At 42.2% G+C, this 17,184-nt stretch overlaps 1 protein-coding gene across 1 annotated transcript; it reads right to left on the reverse strand.

The window, feature by feature from the left end:
- Positions 1-810: 810 nt before the first annotated feature.
- On the reverse strand, positions 811-15,445 carry LOC139310777 (E3 ubiquitin-protein ligase TRIM58-like). The gene is made up of 6 exons (XM_070935002.1): positions 15,014-15,445; positions 10,005-10,100; positions 5,264-5,494; positions 3,240-3,262; positions 2,115-2,215; positions 811-1,394 (listed from the first exon to the last, which is right to left on the reverse strand). The coding sequence occupies exons 1-6, from the start codon at positions 15,443-15,445 to the stop codon at positions 811-813; spliced, it is 1,467 nt and encodes a 488-aa protein (XP_070791103.1).
- Between the last annotated feature and the right edge of the window lie 1,739 nt (positions 15,446-17,184).

Below are 17,184 nucleotides of genomic sequence, written 5' to 3' on the forward strand. Positions count from 1 at the left end.
CTCTTTTATGTCAATTCAGTTTCTTGGTGTTTTGAACTTCTGCATGTTTGTTCCTCTGGTAAATTAAATTCAATGATTTTGGATATTATAGCCACTATTATTTCTTTATTTCAGGTACTTTTATGTCATTTCCAACAGAGGTATCCAAGCAATTTACAAAAGGTGTGGGAATACTATTAATTGAAATAAATATCCTTAAAAGTCCAACATCAACAACAATAATAATAATAATAATAATAATGACTAATGCTAACATACGTCCTCGGTACCTACTCCATCACCTCCTCAATCCCCAAGAATTGTTTTTCAGATCCCCTTTTGGATGAAAAAAAAAAGGAGGGGACTCATTTAGAGATAAGGGGCTTTATGATAGAAAAATTGTAGAAAGGCAACATCGCATGAAATTACAGGAATAAGCCATGTCTATTCCATATCCAAAGATCCATTTGGGAACATTTTTCTGATGCAGGAATGATGATGTCTCAGAGGGTGAAAATGTGTTAAAGAGATGAGAATAGCATAAGTAAAGAATGTCCCAAAGGTGCTTTTTCAAGAGGCAACTGGATTTTTTGGTTTTTCTTTGAAGACGTTTCATTTCTCATCCAAGAAGCTTCTTCAGCTCTGAAGAAGCTTCTTGGATGGGAAGCAAAACATCTTCAAAGAAAAACCCCCAAAAATCCAGTTGCCTCTTGAAAAAGCACCTTTGGGACAACCATGACCTGGATGACTGAGAATCTCCATAGACATAAGTAAGGAATAGCATCACCTGGTTGTCCCATTCCAGAATAAATGCTTTGTGTGGAACCGGCCCTAGAGGTGTGAAAAGGTCTCAATGGCCAGAAGAGAAAGACTTGACTGATCTTTGGCTGGTTGGATAATGAGGGGAGCATCGTTGAGACCCCCAGCTCGGATTCCAGGATAGAAGTAAGGTCGAAGGGTCTCAGAGAAGGAATCCAAGAAGGTAAATATGTGGGAACCGGTATCGCTATTATAGAAAGAAACCTCTCCTGCGTCGTAGTCCAGGAAGATACCAATCAGCTTTGGCTTTGCTCTGAGCACTAGTTCTGTGAATGGAGAGGTAAGTGCTGCATACTCATCCCCATTCCTCAGCCATATTGTCCAGAACCCATTTGCCGGCGAAGGGGTGAAGATACCTTGGCGGCTCACTGATTCTTTGCACACTCCTAGTGTCCAGCTGGACTTTCCTTCCACGCACACCACCCAGTAATGTCTTCCAAAGGTGAATTGCTCACGGCCCATTAAACAAGTGCATGTTTCAAAGCGAGACGAGCTCTTGGGCAGATCTTGCCTTTGATCCACCACTTGAACGCTGAGGAGGTCCTTGGATAAGAGCAGGTAAGGATTAGCTGTATCCGGATCAAAGGTCACCGATGCTGAAAGCAGAAATAGAGACCATCAGGACTGCTCTTGTTTTTCCAGCCATAAGAAAGGAAGGTATGCCATTGTCAGGTTTTGGGCCAGACTTTTAATTTGCCCCTCCCAGTCCCGGATGATCTTGTGATGCTAGGAGGGAAACCTGTCCAAATCCCTGAGATCCAGGGTCAAGTGAGAACTTGAACACATAACCTAATCCAGTACATTAAGCCAAGGGTATCGAACTCGATTTCACTGAGGGCCACATCAGAGTGGTGTTTGACCTTGTGGGGTGGGCGTGGCCAGAGTGAGCATGGCCAGCTTGACATTGCTCGTGTCAGGGACGCCTGTGGCAGCCAAGCACTCTGCCAGCAAAAACGGGATCCCGAGCTCTGTTTTCAGCTGCGACGGCCTCCTGCAACCCTCTGCCAGTGAAAAGAACTTGGGGGTGCCACCCGTGGCCCTAGTGACCTTGTGGGGTGGGCGTGGCCAGAGTGGGCATGGCCAGCTCAACATTGCTCATGTCAGGGACACCTGTGGCAGCCCAAGCACTCTGCCAGCAAAAACAGGATCCTGAGCTCTGTTTTCGCTGGCAGAGGCCCTGCGAGCCGGTCCTTCACTGTTTCCAGCGCAGCTCCGCGGGCCAGATCTAAGCATCCCATGGGCCGGATCTGGCCCCTGGGCCTTGAGTTTGACACCCCTGCATTAAGCCCAGCATGACATAAGCACCTCTCAATTACCATTGTATCTTTGCAATGACTCCATCAAGCCAGGAACATCATAGGCGTCTTGCAATTCCATCGAAATAGGCTGTGGTTCTTTCAGGGATAGTCCTTCAGTCCTGGGGAGAAATAGCAATAGCGCTTAGACTTATAGACCACTTCACAGTGCTTTACAGCCCTCTCTAAGCGGTTTACAAAGTCAGCATGTTGCCCCCAACAAGAGCCTTGGTGGCGCAGTGGACTAAGTGCTGTTAAAGTAGTACTTAGCTGCCAGCTGCCTGCAATTACTGCAAGTTCAAATCTCACCAGGCTCAAGGTTGACTCAGCCTTCCATCCTTCCGAGGTAGGTAAAATGAGGACCCGGATTGTGGGGGCAATAAGATGACTTTGTATAAAAAAGAACACCGCTTAGTGGGGGCTGAAAGTCCTACTAAGCAGGTATATACAAAAGTATGAAGCCTTTTGCTTAATGCATTTTAAGCCACCCTGAGTCTCCGGAAAAGGGCGGCATGTAAATCGAACTAATAGATAGATAGATAGATAGATAGATAGATAGATAGATAGATAGATAGACAGACAGACAGACAGACAGACAGACAGACAGACAGACAGACAGACAGACAAACAAACAATCCGGTTCCTCAATTATCCAACAGGAATTAAAAGCAGGTAGTTCTTGATATACAAGATTTTGTTCAGCAACTGTTCAAACTTACAGTAGCCCTGAAACAAGCCCTGAAACAAACAACAATATGACGATTGGAGCATCCCCACGGTTCCTGTGATCAAAAATTCAGGCTCTTGGCAACTAGCCTGTATTTATACAGTTGCAGGATGCATGTGTTTGCCATTTGTGACCTTCCTTCCCAGCTGGCTTCCAACAAGCAAAGTCAGATTCGCTTAACGACCTCATGATTCACTTAACAACTGCAGTGATTCACTTCACCGTCACAAAAAAAGGTTGTAAAATTGGTCACAACTCACCTAAACAACTGCCTTGCTTAGCAACAGAAACTTTGGGCCAATTGTAGTCCTAGGTTGAAGGCTACCTATAAACACAAGCCTTTCTCTGGAAGCAAACTTCAATCAGGATTTATTACAAAACTAAACCTGCAAATAATTGTCCAAATTTAGTATACTAACCTGGTCAAGGTCCTTTTCACATCCTAAGAGAAAAAGACAAAAAATATGGTAATTGCTTTAGTATTTTTTTTTTAATGTTGCTGAAAGAACTTATAAAGAATCCTATTGTTAATGCTGCTCTATCAAACGTTATACGACAGAGGTGTCAAACTCGATTTCATTGAAAGCCACATCAGGGTTGTGTTTGACTTCGGGGGACCAGGATGGGCATGGCCAGCTCAACATCACTCATGTTGGGGGCACCTGTGGTGGCCTGAGCTCTCTGCCAGTGAAAATAGGCTCCCGAGCTCCGTTTTCAGCTGTGACGGCTTCCTGCAACCCTTTGCCAGTGAAAATGGAACTCAAGAGGGCTACCTGCGGCCCAGGGGTGGGTTCTACTTACCTTTACTACCGGTTGGCAATAGGGTCGCATGTGCTCTCTTCTGCGCATGCGCAAAAGCATTCTGATGACGTCAGGGTTGGTGGGTGGAGCCTCCCGACAGTTTTTCTACCAGTTCTATAGAACTTCCATGGCGGCCCCGCGGGCCAGATCTAAGCACCCTGTGGGCCGGATCCAGACCCCGGGCCTTGAGTTTGACACCCCTGTTATAAGATCTACTGTTATTTTTTTGGGGGGGAGGATAGATATTTTGTTTCTAGTCCTCAAGGTTCTAAGGAACAAAGTCCAGTTAAAATGTTGGGGGGGGGGAGGGAGGAATGATGCTTTCAGCAGCTTTGCCGTTTTCTTAAAACAGCAAAGCGTCCCTCAGATCTTCTAAAACATCAGAAGTTATCCCTCAGATAACATAGGGTTTAGCACAGGACTTGGATATTCTAGGGCAGTGATGGCTAACCTTTTTGCCGTCGCGTGCCAAAAGCGGAGGGAGCGTGGCGAAGTTGCCCATGTGTGTGCCCACACCCATAATTCAATGCTCCCCACCCTGCGCATGTGCCCCCCCCCTTTTAGCACATGATGGCACAGTGGGCCCGGTAGGCCCATTTTTCACCCTCAGCAGGCTCCAGAGGCTTTCTAGGAGCCTGGGGAGGGCAAAAACAGCCTTCCCCACCCCCCAGAGGCCCTCCGGAGGCCGGAAACAGCTCATTTTCCAACTTCTGGTAGGCCCAAAAGGCCCAAAAATCAGCTGGCTGGCACACACATGTGTGCTGGAGCTGAGCTACAGCAACGCTCGCGTGCCAACTGATACAGCTCCTTGTGCCACCTGTGGCACCCGTGCCATAGGTTCGCCATCATGGTTCTAGGATATATGCAGTTCATAGCTTATCAATCACTTTGTACGCTATCTCAATTCCAAAGTCGCATTGCTCAGAAAAAACATATGATGCAATAGCAACCACAAAATTGAAAAAGCTTCCCCAGAATCCAGTCCCATTACAAATGTAATAATGCAAGCTTCTAACTGTTGGAACTGTAAAATTCTAGAAATGGCAATGAACCAACATTGCCTTCTGTTAATTTTATATTCTATCCTTTTGCAGCACCAGTTCTGGAACAATTTCATGATTAATTATACAAGAAATGTAGAAAAACAACATGAAAAGAGAGTTACAAGAAATTATTGAGCTCTTTTGCAAGGAGTCCCTGCCAATATTACTATTGTGCTGTGGTTATTATTACTGCGGTTCTGTTTCCTCCAGTAGTGGGTTTCAAATCCCGTCGCTACCAGTTCGCTTGTGAGCGGAGCTCCCCACTACTGCTGCTACCAGTTCGCCCAATTCAGGGCGAACCGGTAGCAACCCACCACTGGTTTCCTCCCCACCAAAGTGGTACCTATTTATCTATTCACATTTACATATATTTATTCACATTTACATGCTTTCAAACTGCTAGGTGGGTAGGAGCTAGGTACTCACCCCGTTGTGCAATGCTTGGGTCTCGAACCCGGGCTGTTCCAGCCAACAAGCCCAACATCTTAATCACTGAGCCCTCGCACTGCCCTCTGTAGCAAGAGGCCATGGCAAATGTGCTGCATGTAGCCATTGCTTTCTCTTGCTCCTTTCATCTGGCTTATTCTGAAGGACCTCACCTTGAGCAAAATGGCCGCAGGTTTTTGGCATTTATGTTCCATCTCTACGATGAGGTTTTGCAGTCCAGCACACTGTTCAAGAAGGAAGTCTGAATTCCTCTCCAGCTTCTTCAGTGTTGCCAGCTCTTCCTCCTGAAGATGCTTCAAAAGCAGCTTCTCCTCTTCGGCCAATACCTGGCGGCGTTTTTCAAACCCTGATACGATGAGTGCTCTTTGTTTCTTGACTTTGTTCTAGCAGGGGGATCGAGAGAAAGCAATGCTGGACATTGGATGACTCAAACTAATATTAAAGGAATATATTAAAATATTTATTTCATATGAGAGAAATGTATTAAAGCATTTCTTTCATATTTAAGAAATATTTTAATAAATATTAAATATTTATTAGTAATTATTAAAATATGGTTAATATTAAAATAATATTATATTATTTTCCTTAATAATACTAACCCCCATTCGGGAGGTAACACGGAAGCACTTCTGCCCTTTCTAGAATGAAAATAATCCATTAGGGAGCATAAAGATAAAGGTAAAGGTACCCCTCGCATATATGTGCTAGTTGTTCCTGACTCTAGAGGGCGGTGCTCATCTCCGTTTCAAAGCTGAAGAGCCAGAGCTGTCTGAAGATGTCTCCGTGGTCATGTGGCTGGCATGACTAAACGCCAAAGGCGCATGGAACGCTGTTATCTTCCCACCAAATGCAGGTTGAAGTGCTGACAGGTGGTCTCTATTTTTCTACTTGCATTTTTTATGTGCTTTCGAACTGCTAGGTTGGCAGAAGCTGGGACAAGTAACGGGAGCTCACCCCATTACGCGGCACTAGGGATTCGAACCGCTGAACTGCTGACCTTTCGATCAACTAGCTCAGCATTTTAGCCACTGAGCCACCATGTCCCTATTTAGGGAGCATATATAATTGCAATCGGGATCAAATTAACATCCAGCAACGTATGACAAAGGAGCAATGGATAGTTCATAAACCCATTACAGATTCATTTTAGCTCAAAGCTGATTCCCCCACATCCAGATGGCAACAACAAATGGAGTCCTGTATTGTCCTGCATTTGCCCCTTAAAAAAATTCATTCAAACTAACCAAGTTTGTAGAAGGTAATATAAAAGGAATGTAGCTTTGGGAGAAAAAATAATAAAGATTGTTAGTACTTGGGTCCTTATGCAAATGACCTACTGCCTTGATGTGAAGTGTGTTGATTTGCATAATTTGTCTCTATGTACTTTATTTTTTATTTTTTTGGTCTTTCATTGCCACTTCAGTGAATTTACCTGGGATCCTCCTTAAGACGACCAGCCCATCCCCAATCTTTTCTTGGTTCTTTTTACAATTGGTTTTACATTGGCTATCTTCCAACTTTCTGAACCAGAACCGAGGGACAAGTTACACAGTTTTGTTTTCAGCAATGCTTAAATCATTGTCACCATCTGTAGTTCCTGGTTTTCCTGTAACTCTATTTTCTATTTCCCAACACCATGTTTTGTATATATTTATTCTGACAACTGCCAAAGTGCAGTTTTTTATTGCAGGATTTGTGGTTTGCCTTTAAAGTGTTACAAAACAAACTTTGTAACTGTAAGAAAATACAGCAATACGTTTATCTCTTCAGAATTCTTTTTCCTGCTGAGTTTTGAGTTGCTCTGGGTATTTTAGTTGATAATTGGTGCGTGGAGATCCATATCTCTAGGCTACTTAGTAAATTTTAAATCAGTGCTCAAAGACAAGTCGGAGATGCAAGTCGATTGTGGTTTGATCTAGGGAAAATGTTAGCTAGTGCCTGAAAATCAAATTGCTTTTTGTGGTTCCGTTTGCTCTGGGAAAAATAAGTTTGCTAGTGCCCAGAAATCCAATTGCTTTTTAAAGTACAGCTTTAGGGAGTTGCCCAGAAACCCTAAACTGGTCTATGCAAGCCCAGGGTTTTGTGAATCGTTTTTGTGGGAAGGGGATTTCCTTTCTGTAATCTTTTCAGCCAGAGCAGCTCCATAGTTTGATTGTAAAGAGTCTCTGGCCAATGTGTCATTCTTCCTGCCTGTTGAAGTTTAGCCACATTCCTTATAATCAAAAAAGCAAAACAATGAACTGTGGTTCTTTCATACATAATGCTCCCAAACCCCCAGACAAGGGTCAAGAGTCTCTGAGAAAGAGTGAAATACCTTACACACAAACAGAGGTCAGGTCCTCAGAACCAGCTCCTCACACTAGTGGGATCAGAAGGTTATCAAGGGGGCTTTTAAGCTCTCCAGGTTCAATGATGCTTTTTTATCTTTGAACCTGAAGAGCTTAAAGCCGCCTTGATACGTCAACAATTTGAGCAACTGTGGATCTTTCCCAACATCTGAGCCAAATAGCTAACTGCTGACTCACTTCTGGGTTGTAAGAGAGCTTGCGGGAAAGAAAGCAAACTCACCCGAGGTAAATACACGTGCAGTAAGTACGTGCTAATACTTCTTGCCTCACTGAGAATGAGGAACCTGCCACATAAATCCATCACTTCTTTGGCACCTTTTGCCTTGCTTCTATTCCTCGTATGGGGCTATTCTTCACTTCCTCCAACTACTATACAAATAGGCCTCCATAACTGTTTTATTTTCTGCCGTGGACTTCTGTTGCCTTTATCTCATGTTCAGTCCACCTGTAGAGGCAGCATAAAGTCATTTATGCCTATTTCAGTATTAAGATAGTGTTTTTATTCTTCAAAAATCCCGATAGGATTTTTGCTAGGGTAAATTTCACACGGTTGCTGATGCAGTCCGAATTAGGGTTCTAGTCCATTAGTGGTGGGTTGCCCCCGGTTCAGACCGGTTCGTGAGAACCGGTAGTAAAAACAAGGGAGGCTCCAACTGACCCGGACGTCATCAAAGTTGATCTGCACACGCGCAGAAGAGCATGTGCGGGCACGATGCAAACCGGTAGTAAAGGTAAGTAGAACCCACCCCTGGTCTAGACAAGCTGCTTTTAAGTCATTTTAGGCTTGGTGGATACCCCTCTTCCCACCCCCCAACCTCTGGAAACTGTCCTTCCTTGATCACTTTGGCTTGGCTGAGAGATACCCAAATTATACAGGGGCATCTGCTTTATAATACTGACCAAAGCTGTCTTAAGAGCTAATCAGACCTTTCACAACTCCTTATAAATTTGCGTTTAGCACTTTTGAAAAAGTACTAGACTGGTTTTTTTAAAAAATAAGCATAATGCTCTCTTGGACCAGTTCTGCCAGCTATGTACCGTATTCCTGATTCTGTTACCAGTGAGTCCATTATTACATTTCCTTTGCTTCTGCTGACAAAGGATATCATATGGTTCTAATTCTTCCTGTTTCTATTAATTTAAGGGGGGGAAACAATGCTATTTTATCTACTCCATGAGTTACTTCCAGGTGTTACAGCCTCAGGCACCAGCTCTCAATACTGCCATGCTCTTGGAATACTCTTTGCTGATCATTCTTTTCGGCTTCATCCTCTTCTTGACATTGTGAGATCCACCAGGATAGGTTTTAGATGCTGATATAATTTATTTCAGAAGAATGCTACAGCTTTGCAGAGATATAGCCCAAATTGCACAGGTAACAGGCACAGAACATCTCCATACCTGCAAGCTGATGAGCAACGTGGAAAGTGGCCAAACTAGCCATTTTGAGCATATATTTGTCATACATATATTTGTCCATCCTCATCCACCATTTATTAAGGACAGAAGCTGTTGCTTGTTCTTTGCAGAGAGGCTTTGTGGGAAGAGATATAAAATATTGCTTTCTTCACTTATCCACATGAGCCATGGTAGCACAGTGGTTAGAGTGCAGTACTGCAGGTTACTTCTGCTGACTGCCGGCTGCCTGCAATTTGGCAGTTCAAATATCACCAGGCTCAAGGTTGACTCAGCCTTCCATCCTTCTGAATTGGGTAAAATGAGGACCCAGATTGTTGGGGGCAAGAAGCTGACTCTGTAAACCACTTAGAGAGGCCCGTAAAGTGCTGTCTAAGTGCTATTGCTATCCTTCATTAAAATGCTAAAAAACAGCACCACTTGTGGCTTTGCTCCTAAAGGATAGAGCACAGGGATCATCAGTGAGGGTGCTTTTCCATTGATTCATGGAGTGCAATATAACATTTTAATGTACCTGCTTAGAAATTCCCTTAATATTTCTACTCCTTTGTGATTAGTAGGGTTGCTTGAATCTCTTCTTTGGGATCTGCAGTGCTTATTTGGAGCTGTTCAAAAACTTTGTATACAATAGTGGTGAATATCTGTAGCTCGGGTGTAGGATGAGGGTGGAAATTCAATCTCCGAGTTGGTTTCCGAACATTATGTTACCAGGCTAGGTAACATCTTCAGTGGAATTTAGCGGATGTCAGTGTCAATATTCTTCTGTTTATCAGGGCTTCATGTGGTCAGCAGATCTTGTGATGTGAGGTCATGTCAGGTCAGGGTCACATCAGGTCAGAGTCAGGTGTGGGTGTGTCAAGTGAAGGTTACTGAAGGTATTACTTAGCCTAGTAACGAAACGTTCAGGAATCAGTTCACAAGCTCGAGGAACGAAACTCCACCCTCACTTTGCATACTCTCCTGTTGAATTTCTAAGAGGCTGTAGCTGCCTATGCACCTCCCCCACAACAAAGCTAGCAAGGCATTTAAAAACATCCCACTGAAGATTCTGCATATGACCCTATTAGTTAGGACTCAGGGTAAAAAAGAGCTAGTCAGAGTCAGGAGGACATGATTAGGAGCTTACCTTCCATTGGTCTGTTTTCTCCTTCTCTTGGACTTCCAGCTTTGTTGCTTCTGCCAGTGTTTTTCTGAGAATGTTCACAGCTTCCTGGAGCTTCGTCTAAGAAAGAAAATGCATATGAGGCCTAGATATAGATGTATGAATACACCTTCAAACTAACATACTATACTTTTGGAGAACCACAGGATGGATGGATGGATAGATAGATGATAGATAGATAGATAGATAGATAGATAGATAGATAGATAGATGATAGATAGATAGATAGATAGATAGATAGATAGATAGATAGATAGATAGAATTCTTTATGGCCAAGTATGATTGGACACAAGGAATTTGTCTTGGTGCATATGCTCTCAGTGTACATAAAAAGACAAGATACATTCATCAAGAATCATACAACACTTAATGATAGTCATAGGGTACAAATAAGCAATCAAATCATAATAGGAAACAATATAAATCATAAGGATACAAGCAACAAAGTTACAGTCATGCAGTCATAAGTGGAAAGAGATGGGTGGTGGGAACAATGAGAAGATTAATAGTAATAGTAATGCAGACTTAGTGAATAGTTCGACACCTTTAGGGAATTAGTTGTTTAGCAGAGTGATGGCATTCGGGAAAAAACTGTTCTTGTATCTAGTTGTCTTGGTGTGCAGTGCTCTATGGCGTCGTTTTGAGGGTAGGAGTTGAAACAGTTTATGTCCAGGATGTGAAGGGTCTGTAAATATTTTCACAGCCCTCTTTTTGACTTGTGCAGCATACAGGTCCTCAATGGAAGGCAGGTTGGTAGCAATTGTTTTTTCTGCAGTTCTAATTATCCTCTGAAGTCTGTGTCTGTCTTGTTGGGTTGCAGAACCGAACCAGACCGTTATAGAAGTGCAGATGACATGCTCAATAGTTCCTCTGTAGAACTGAATCAGCAGCTCCTTGGGCAGTTTGAGCTTCTAGCAATCGGACTACCATCTCAAGACAGGGGTCTCTGGCCCACAAGATGATGTTCATGCCTAACACTCTTGGTTAATGCTTACCTATGTTTACCAATGTCCACAGTAACATTCATCCATGGATCTACCTAGAAAATAACTCCAAGGAGGCTTCTACTGTTAACCCATCTCTGTTTAGATGTGTCATTTATGGTTGATAGGAGAAGATTACCAACTGGAGAAAGTAATTATTGGAGAAATCACTGAACTTAGAGATAAGGTTTAAAAAACATTTATCTCTCAACTTGAGATTTAAAGCACAGGCACTCATTAATTGTATGATAACAGGGAACGATCAGCAAAGTGTTGACCAAACAAAATTTCAGTGGAGGAAATGCTTTACATTTTCCCAAGGGCTTTTCATTTGGAGGAAAAACAGCATGACTTGTTTCTCCCTACTTCCTGAGGAAAGTAGGTTTTATGATAAAGGTTGTGAAATATGGAGATAAGCATTGTCTGCAAATGCTTTCACTTCCACTTTTCCACTTATTTTTAAAAAGGCAGGAAAAGAGAATCAAAAATTGGCAGCAATAATGTGAGCTCACCGCTGCTGCAGGAGGAACCAGTTTTGCCATACTAGTATGAATCAGAGAAAAAAAGAGGGGGGAATGTACTCACATTTTTTTTTTTTAATTTGATTTATATGCCGCCCTTCTCCGGAGACTCAGGGCGGCTTACAGTGCATTAAGCAATTTTAATGAATAACGTCAGAATTTCTGTTTATTTTCCAGTTGTGTTCTGTCTATAGCAGCTGCTATATAGAAATGGGGTGGGTGGGGGGAGTTGACTTTTTAAAAATCCATTTTATCTGTCTGATCAGGAAAGCTCATTTGGCTTAATTCTGCCCAAGTTGTAAAAACTGAAGGAATGTGGAAAAAAATGCAAGGAGGGGGAAAAAAGCTAACAATCTTAATTCCTAAATATAATGCTTAGAAGCACAAGGATTAGGAAAAATTGCTCAACATCTGTTGTAAAAAATCACTGCCATCTACAAATGTCATAACAGAGGTGTTTCTAGCTGTTTGTTTGTTTTTCAATATATACATTTGTTAAAAAATACTTACTTTTTCTTTCAGATTATTAGTTTTGATGGACAATGCCTATGGTAACTTTAACCCGGGAAGTGTATAAATTTAATTTGGGAACAATTTAAAATTAAAGCAATTAGCAAGTTTTCGTCTTATAAAAACATCTCTTCTAGCTAGACAGTCATGGATTTAGAAAGAAAGGAGCAGGAAGGAGAAATTGTTCCAGAAAAAAGAAAGGATTTTCTTGGATGATATGCTTAGATCATACAAAAATGAGTGGCAAAATTTCGCACAATTTTGTGGATGGATATGCAGGAAAGCTGTATTCTAATTACTAATATATGCTTCCAAAACAAACAAACAAGAATACCCTTTCAAAAACTAACATTCCTGGAAAATGCATAAGCTATCCATCTTCATAGTGAGATGCTATCCACTTTGTAACATAATCCTGCTCAGTAGATTCCTACGGATAGTTCCCCATACAGATACCCATGCTCAATATAGCCTTTGGGAATAAAAAGAGAAAAAGAATGCATAACTTTTGGTTCTAAGATGCAGCTCTTTTTAGAAGCTATAGCTATTGTAAGAAGCAGAGATGTATAATTTGGTTAAAATGAAACAAGCTGATGAATAGCTTTTTACAATTCTCATATTACAGTGAGAGACTTATCTCTCTTAACATTTTGCAACGGCTTCATTGTTATTGCTTTTAGTAGACGTGGTGGCTCAGTGCCTAAGATGCTGAGCTTGTCGATCAAAAGGTCGGCAGTTCAGCGGTTCGAATCCCTAGTGTTACATAACAGGGTGAGCTCCCATTACTTGTCCCAGCTTCTGCCAATTTAGCAGTTCGAAAGCACGTACAAAATGCAAGTAGAAAAATAGGGACCACCTTTGGTGGGAAGGCAACAGCGTTCCGTGTGCCTTTGGCGTTTAGTCATGCCGGCCACATGACCAGAGATATCTTCAGACAGCGCTGGCTCTTCGGCTTTGAAACTGAGATGAGCACCACCCCCTAGAGTTGGGAACGACTAGCACGTATGTGCGACATCCTCTCTGTAAACTTGTAATGGTGAATACAGGAGATCTTGGAGAGTCTATAATTGTTGCATGAAGAAAGTGTGAAGAGCAATCGACATCAACCATGTGAAGAGCCTTGGTAGTACAGTGGTCTAAGGCACCCTGTTATTAAGCTGGTTATTAAGACCAGCTGCCTGCAATTACTGCAGGTTCGAATATTGCCAAGGCTCAAGGTTGACTCAGCCTTCCATCCTTTCTAAGGTAGGTAAATTGAGGACCCAGTTGTGGGGGCAATAAGCTGACTTTGTATAAATATACAAAAGGATGAAGGCTATTGCTGAGCACATTGTAAGCCGCCCTGAGTCTCCAGAGAAGGGCGGCATATAAATCAAATTTAAAAAAAAAACACCATGAAAATGATTCCTGCCAGGCTTTGTTTAGAAATTTCTCAGTTGAGAGGAAATTTCTCTTTTGCCCCTCTCCCTCTCTCTGGATTATAGGCAGCATTTAAAGAAAGGCAAGGAATGGGAATATGAGGAAATATTGGCTTTACAATATCTGCAAGAATCTGAGACTTTCAAGCTAATCAAAACAGCATGATGTGATTCAGAGAGAGATCTCAGAGCAGCTGATGCTGTAAGTGCCTGGAAACTAAAAGTGCCTGGATGGGAGGCCACAAGGAGGCCCATATGTACTACTTCAAGAATCCTAAAAAGCAGAGAGATGGAAGGCAACATTTCCCCTCCTTTTAATGTTCACCAAACCTCCTAGAATTGTTCTGCAGATCCACAGAGCAAGGGTGAAGATTAATTTTCCCAAGCAATATGCAGTAAGGGTTTTGAGAATAGCAAAATTAACCTTGTATTATGTTCAAAAAGCCTAGCTGATGTTCTTGGCACAGTTTCATAGTCCTTCAAGGCCAAGGGTTTTGAGAGAGCCACTTCATCTTTTATGTATTTTTTTTCCCACCAATATAAAGTTGAGGGTCATGGAGGGCTTTTTAAAAAAACAAAAACGAGAACATGTAGGCCCACACAATTGTTAAAAGCCACAATGAGGTCCCCCGCATGAGAATATCATTATGTAATTTATGCAAATTTTGACACTGAGTATCATTTGCATGCAACAACACTACCCTTCCAGCAGAAGCCCAAGGATCAAGGAAGAACAGCTGAATACTGCCTGGACAATTTGAATCTAAGAATGCTAAGAGTTTTCTGTATTTATGCTTCATCTATATACCTAAGGTGACCAACTTTTTTACAACGAGGAGGACACAAATAAACTGAAAAAAAACTTGTAAACTTGTAAACATAAGCAAATAAACTTGTAAATAAAATTATACATATTTGGAAATTATTAAATAGATAATGAATTAATAAAACATGAATTATTGTGCTCACCTGTGTATGATTGAATATTCACTGAGAAAGAAGTGAGTCTAATGTGTGCCTGTGTGCACTGTCATGTTTTGGTAAGAAGTAAACAAAGCCACTTGCGCACGGCACACTCTCTCAAAACTATTCTCCTGTGTGGAGTGCATGTGTCTCATAATCATGTCTCGCCGTACTGTACCGAGCCTTGACGAATCGTCATGTCAAATACAAATACATCACATCACACGCAACAGATTGGATTGGCATCGATTGATTACGGAGATTTACAGATTAGTCTTCAAATATCGAAAAGGAGGACATGTAGGAGGACACTTTTTGAGAGAGGACAGAGCTTACAAAAGAAGGACTGTCCTCCCTAAAGGAGGACGATTGGTCACCTTAATATACCCCACTTTCTCTCCAACAGCAAAGGAGGTCTCCCTTCCAAAACAGCAACCCTATCAAGTAAGCTGGACTGAGTGTGTATAACTGGCCCAAAGCTTCCCTACTGAGCCACTGAGGATTTGGACAGGCAAAGAAGCCCAGCCTGTCCTCACTCATAACTCTGTTTGGAATCCAAATCCAGCTTCCTCCTTACCTTGTAATCATGAGCTGCCTCCTCAATGGTCAGGACCGAGTGCATCCGATGTTCCCGAGATTTGTCACACACCAAGCAAATAGACTCCCCATCATCCTGGCAGAAAAGCCTCAGCTTTTTGCCATGCTTCTCGCACAAGGCCTCAGCAAGTCTTTGGCTGGGCCTCCGAGCCAACCGCTCAATGCCCTCCACAATATTGGCCAGCTGCTTATTGGGGCGGGAGCTGCTTAGCAAAAACCCCACCCGGCACTGCGGGCAGAGAGCTGCCCCAGTTGTGGAACCAGCTCCTCGCTCGCAATAGTCTGAGATGCACGCCTGGCAGAAATTGTGGCCACAGTCGATGGTCACTGGGTCCCTCAGATACTCCAGGCAGATGGAACAAGATACCTCATCCTGAAGCCTCTCCACGGGGTCGTCCACCAAGGAGGCCATGCCTGCCTAAAAGACCATTAAAATCCACCCGGAGATGGACAGCAGTCTCATTTCCAAAGAACTGTCAGCATACGAGGGAGTGGTTACAGCAGGGAGGAAGTTTTGGGTAAGAATTTCCTCCTTGGAACCCTTCCACCCCGTTTCTTTCTCTTGTTGACGCTTTTCATTCCAGACCAAGACAAGCACGCAGAAACCAAAATTTCTTTTGCAAGGCGATAGAAAGGGAAGGCAGAGAAACAGGACGTCAGCCAAAAGTCAAAATCACCACTTTACGTGATTTCCCAAACGAGGTAAATAAGTTTCGGGGGTGCAAGGCAAACAGGGCTGGGTTTCTCAGATTTCTGCAGAAATTTGTGTGATCTGAAGTCTCCTCCAAAAAAGGTCTGGGGAATTAGAATTGTGCATGGTTATTGATGATTTGGGGGTGGGGGGAGGGAGTCAGGAGAGAGACAGGAACAAAGGTACTAAATTTCATTAAAATAATGTGACCTATTATTGTTACTATGCAGACAAAACAGCTAATTTTCTTCAGGGCAGGGCCTTCCCAGGAGATTTCAGAACAGCCCAAACCCTGAGAGTTACTGAGAAATACACTCTATTGAGAGCTGCATCGAATATTTCCAACATGAGATACCCCCAAGAAAATCCCAGGCAAATATTTTTCCAGCAGGAAAAACCCAGATAGATGTGGTATCCATTTACTGTTAACTCTAACAGTAATTTTTTTTTATTGAAAAGTTTTACAAAAAAAAAAAAAGAATTCCCCCCCCCAATATTCCCCCCACCTTTTCCCTCCCCTCCCCCCCAGACTTCCCAGAGCAAAATACAGGGTATTTCAATTAACAATCATAAGCTAAATTAACCTATCTATCCTCAGACTACTAAATCCCCCCCTGAAACCTTAACTCCACTATAGATAACATAATACTTCTAATACTTAATGTTCATTCATAAGCTATTTGATATTTTCTTGTCTGATACTTATTTTGAATATAATCAATCCATCTTCTCCATTCCGATACATATCTTTCTTGTGTATAGTCCTTCAAATACGCTGAGATTTCCGCCATTTCTGCTAAGTTCGTTACTTTCAGTATCCACTCTTCAAAAAAGTCCTTCTTCCAGTATTGCGCTACCAACAGCCTTGCTGCTGATATTAAGTTCAAAATCAATTTAGTCTCTAATACTGTACAATCCATCGTTATACCCAGTAAAAACAATTGAGGAGTAAATTTCAACCTTTTTTTCAGAATGTTCTGCATCACCCACCAAATTTTTATCCAAAATGCCTTGATTTTCTTGCAGGTCCACCATATATGATAATAGGTTGCATCATCACATTCACATCTCCAACATTTAGCTTGCAAATTCGAGTACATACATGATAATTTTTTAGGATCTAAGTGCCATCTCTAATAACTCTAACAGTAAATTTAAGCACTGAATGAACAAATAGTCATAGCATGCTTGGAAAATCACATTTTCTGGAAACATGTCTTTTCTTTTTAATTAAAAGGATGTCTGCCATGACCTCGCAGAGTTGCTCAGAATTGGGTGGCATATAAATTAGATTATTATTTGGGATTGGTCACATAGCCAGCCAGATGTTTAAACTGGATTTGGCATTTTTATCCACCTATCAAGTTCTCCCCCAAGGACCTGGGATAGGCAGATGTTGTTTGGCGGTGTTAAGGAAATTGTCGCAAGATGTAAGCTGTTCCAAGTAAAGCTGCCTTTTG

Source organism: Pituophis catenifer, unplaced genomic scaffold, assembly GCF_029215685.1.
Source record: "Pituophis catenifer annectens isolate HBS135680 unplaced genomic scaffold, rPitCat1.0.hap2 SCAF_2, whole genome shotgun sequence".
NCBI lineage: Eukaryota > Metazoa > Chordata > Lepidosauria > Squamata > Colubridae > Pituophis > Pituophis catenifer.

Bases quoted from the DNA above. Each gene is read 5' to 3' on its own strand.
- LOC139310777 (XM_070935002.1), bottom strand. From the start codon at position 15,445: ATGGCCTCCTTGGTGGACGACCCCGTGGAGAGGCTTCAGGATGAGGTA. The intron at 2,216-3,239 runs GTTAGTATACTA...ATTTCTCCCCAG, and splicing joins GTGAAAAGGACCTTGACCAG to GACTGAAGGACTATCCCTGA. The intron at 1,395-2,114 runs GTAATTGAGAGG...TTCTGCTTTCAG, and splicing joins GTCATTGCAAAGATACAATG to CATCGGTGACCTTTGATCCG.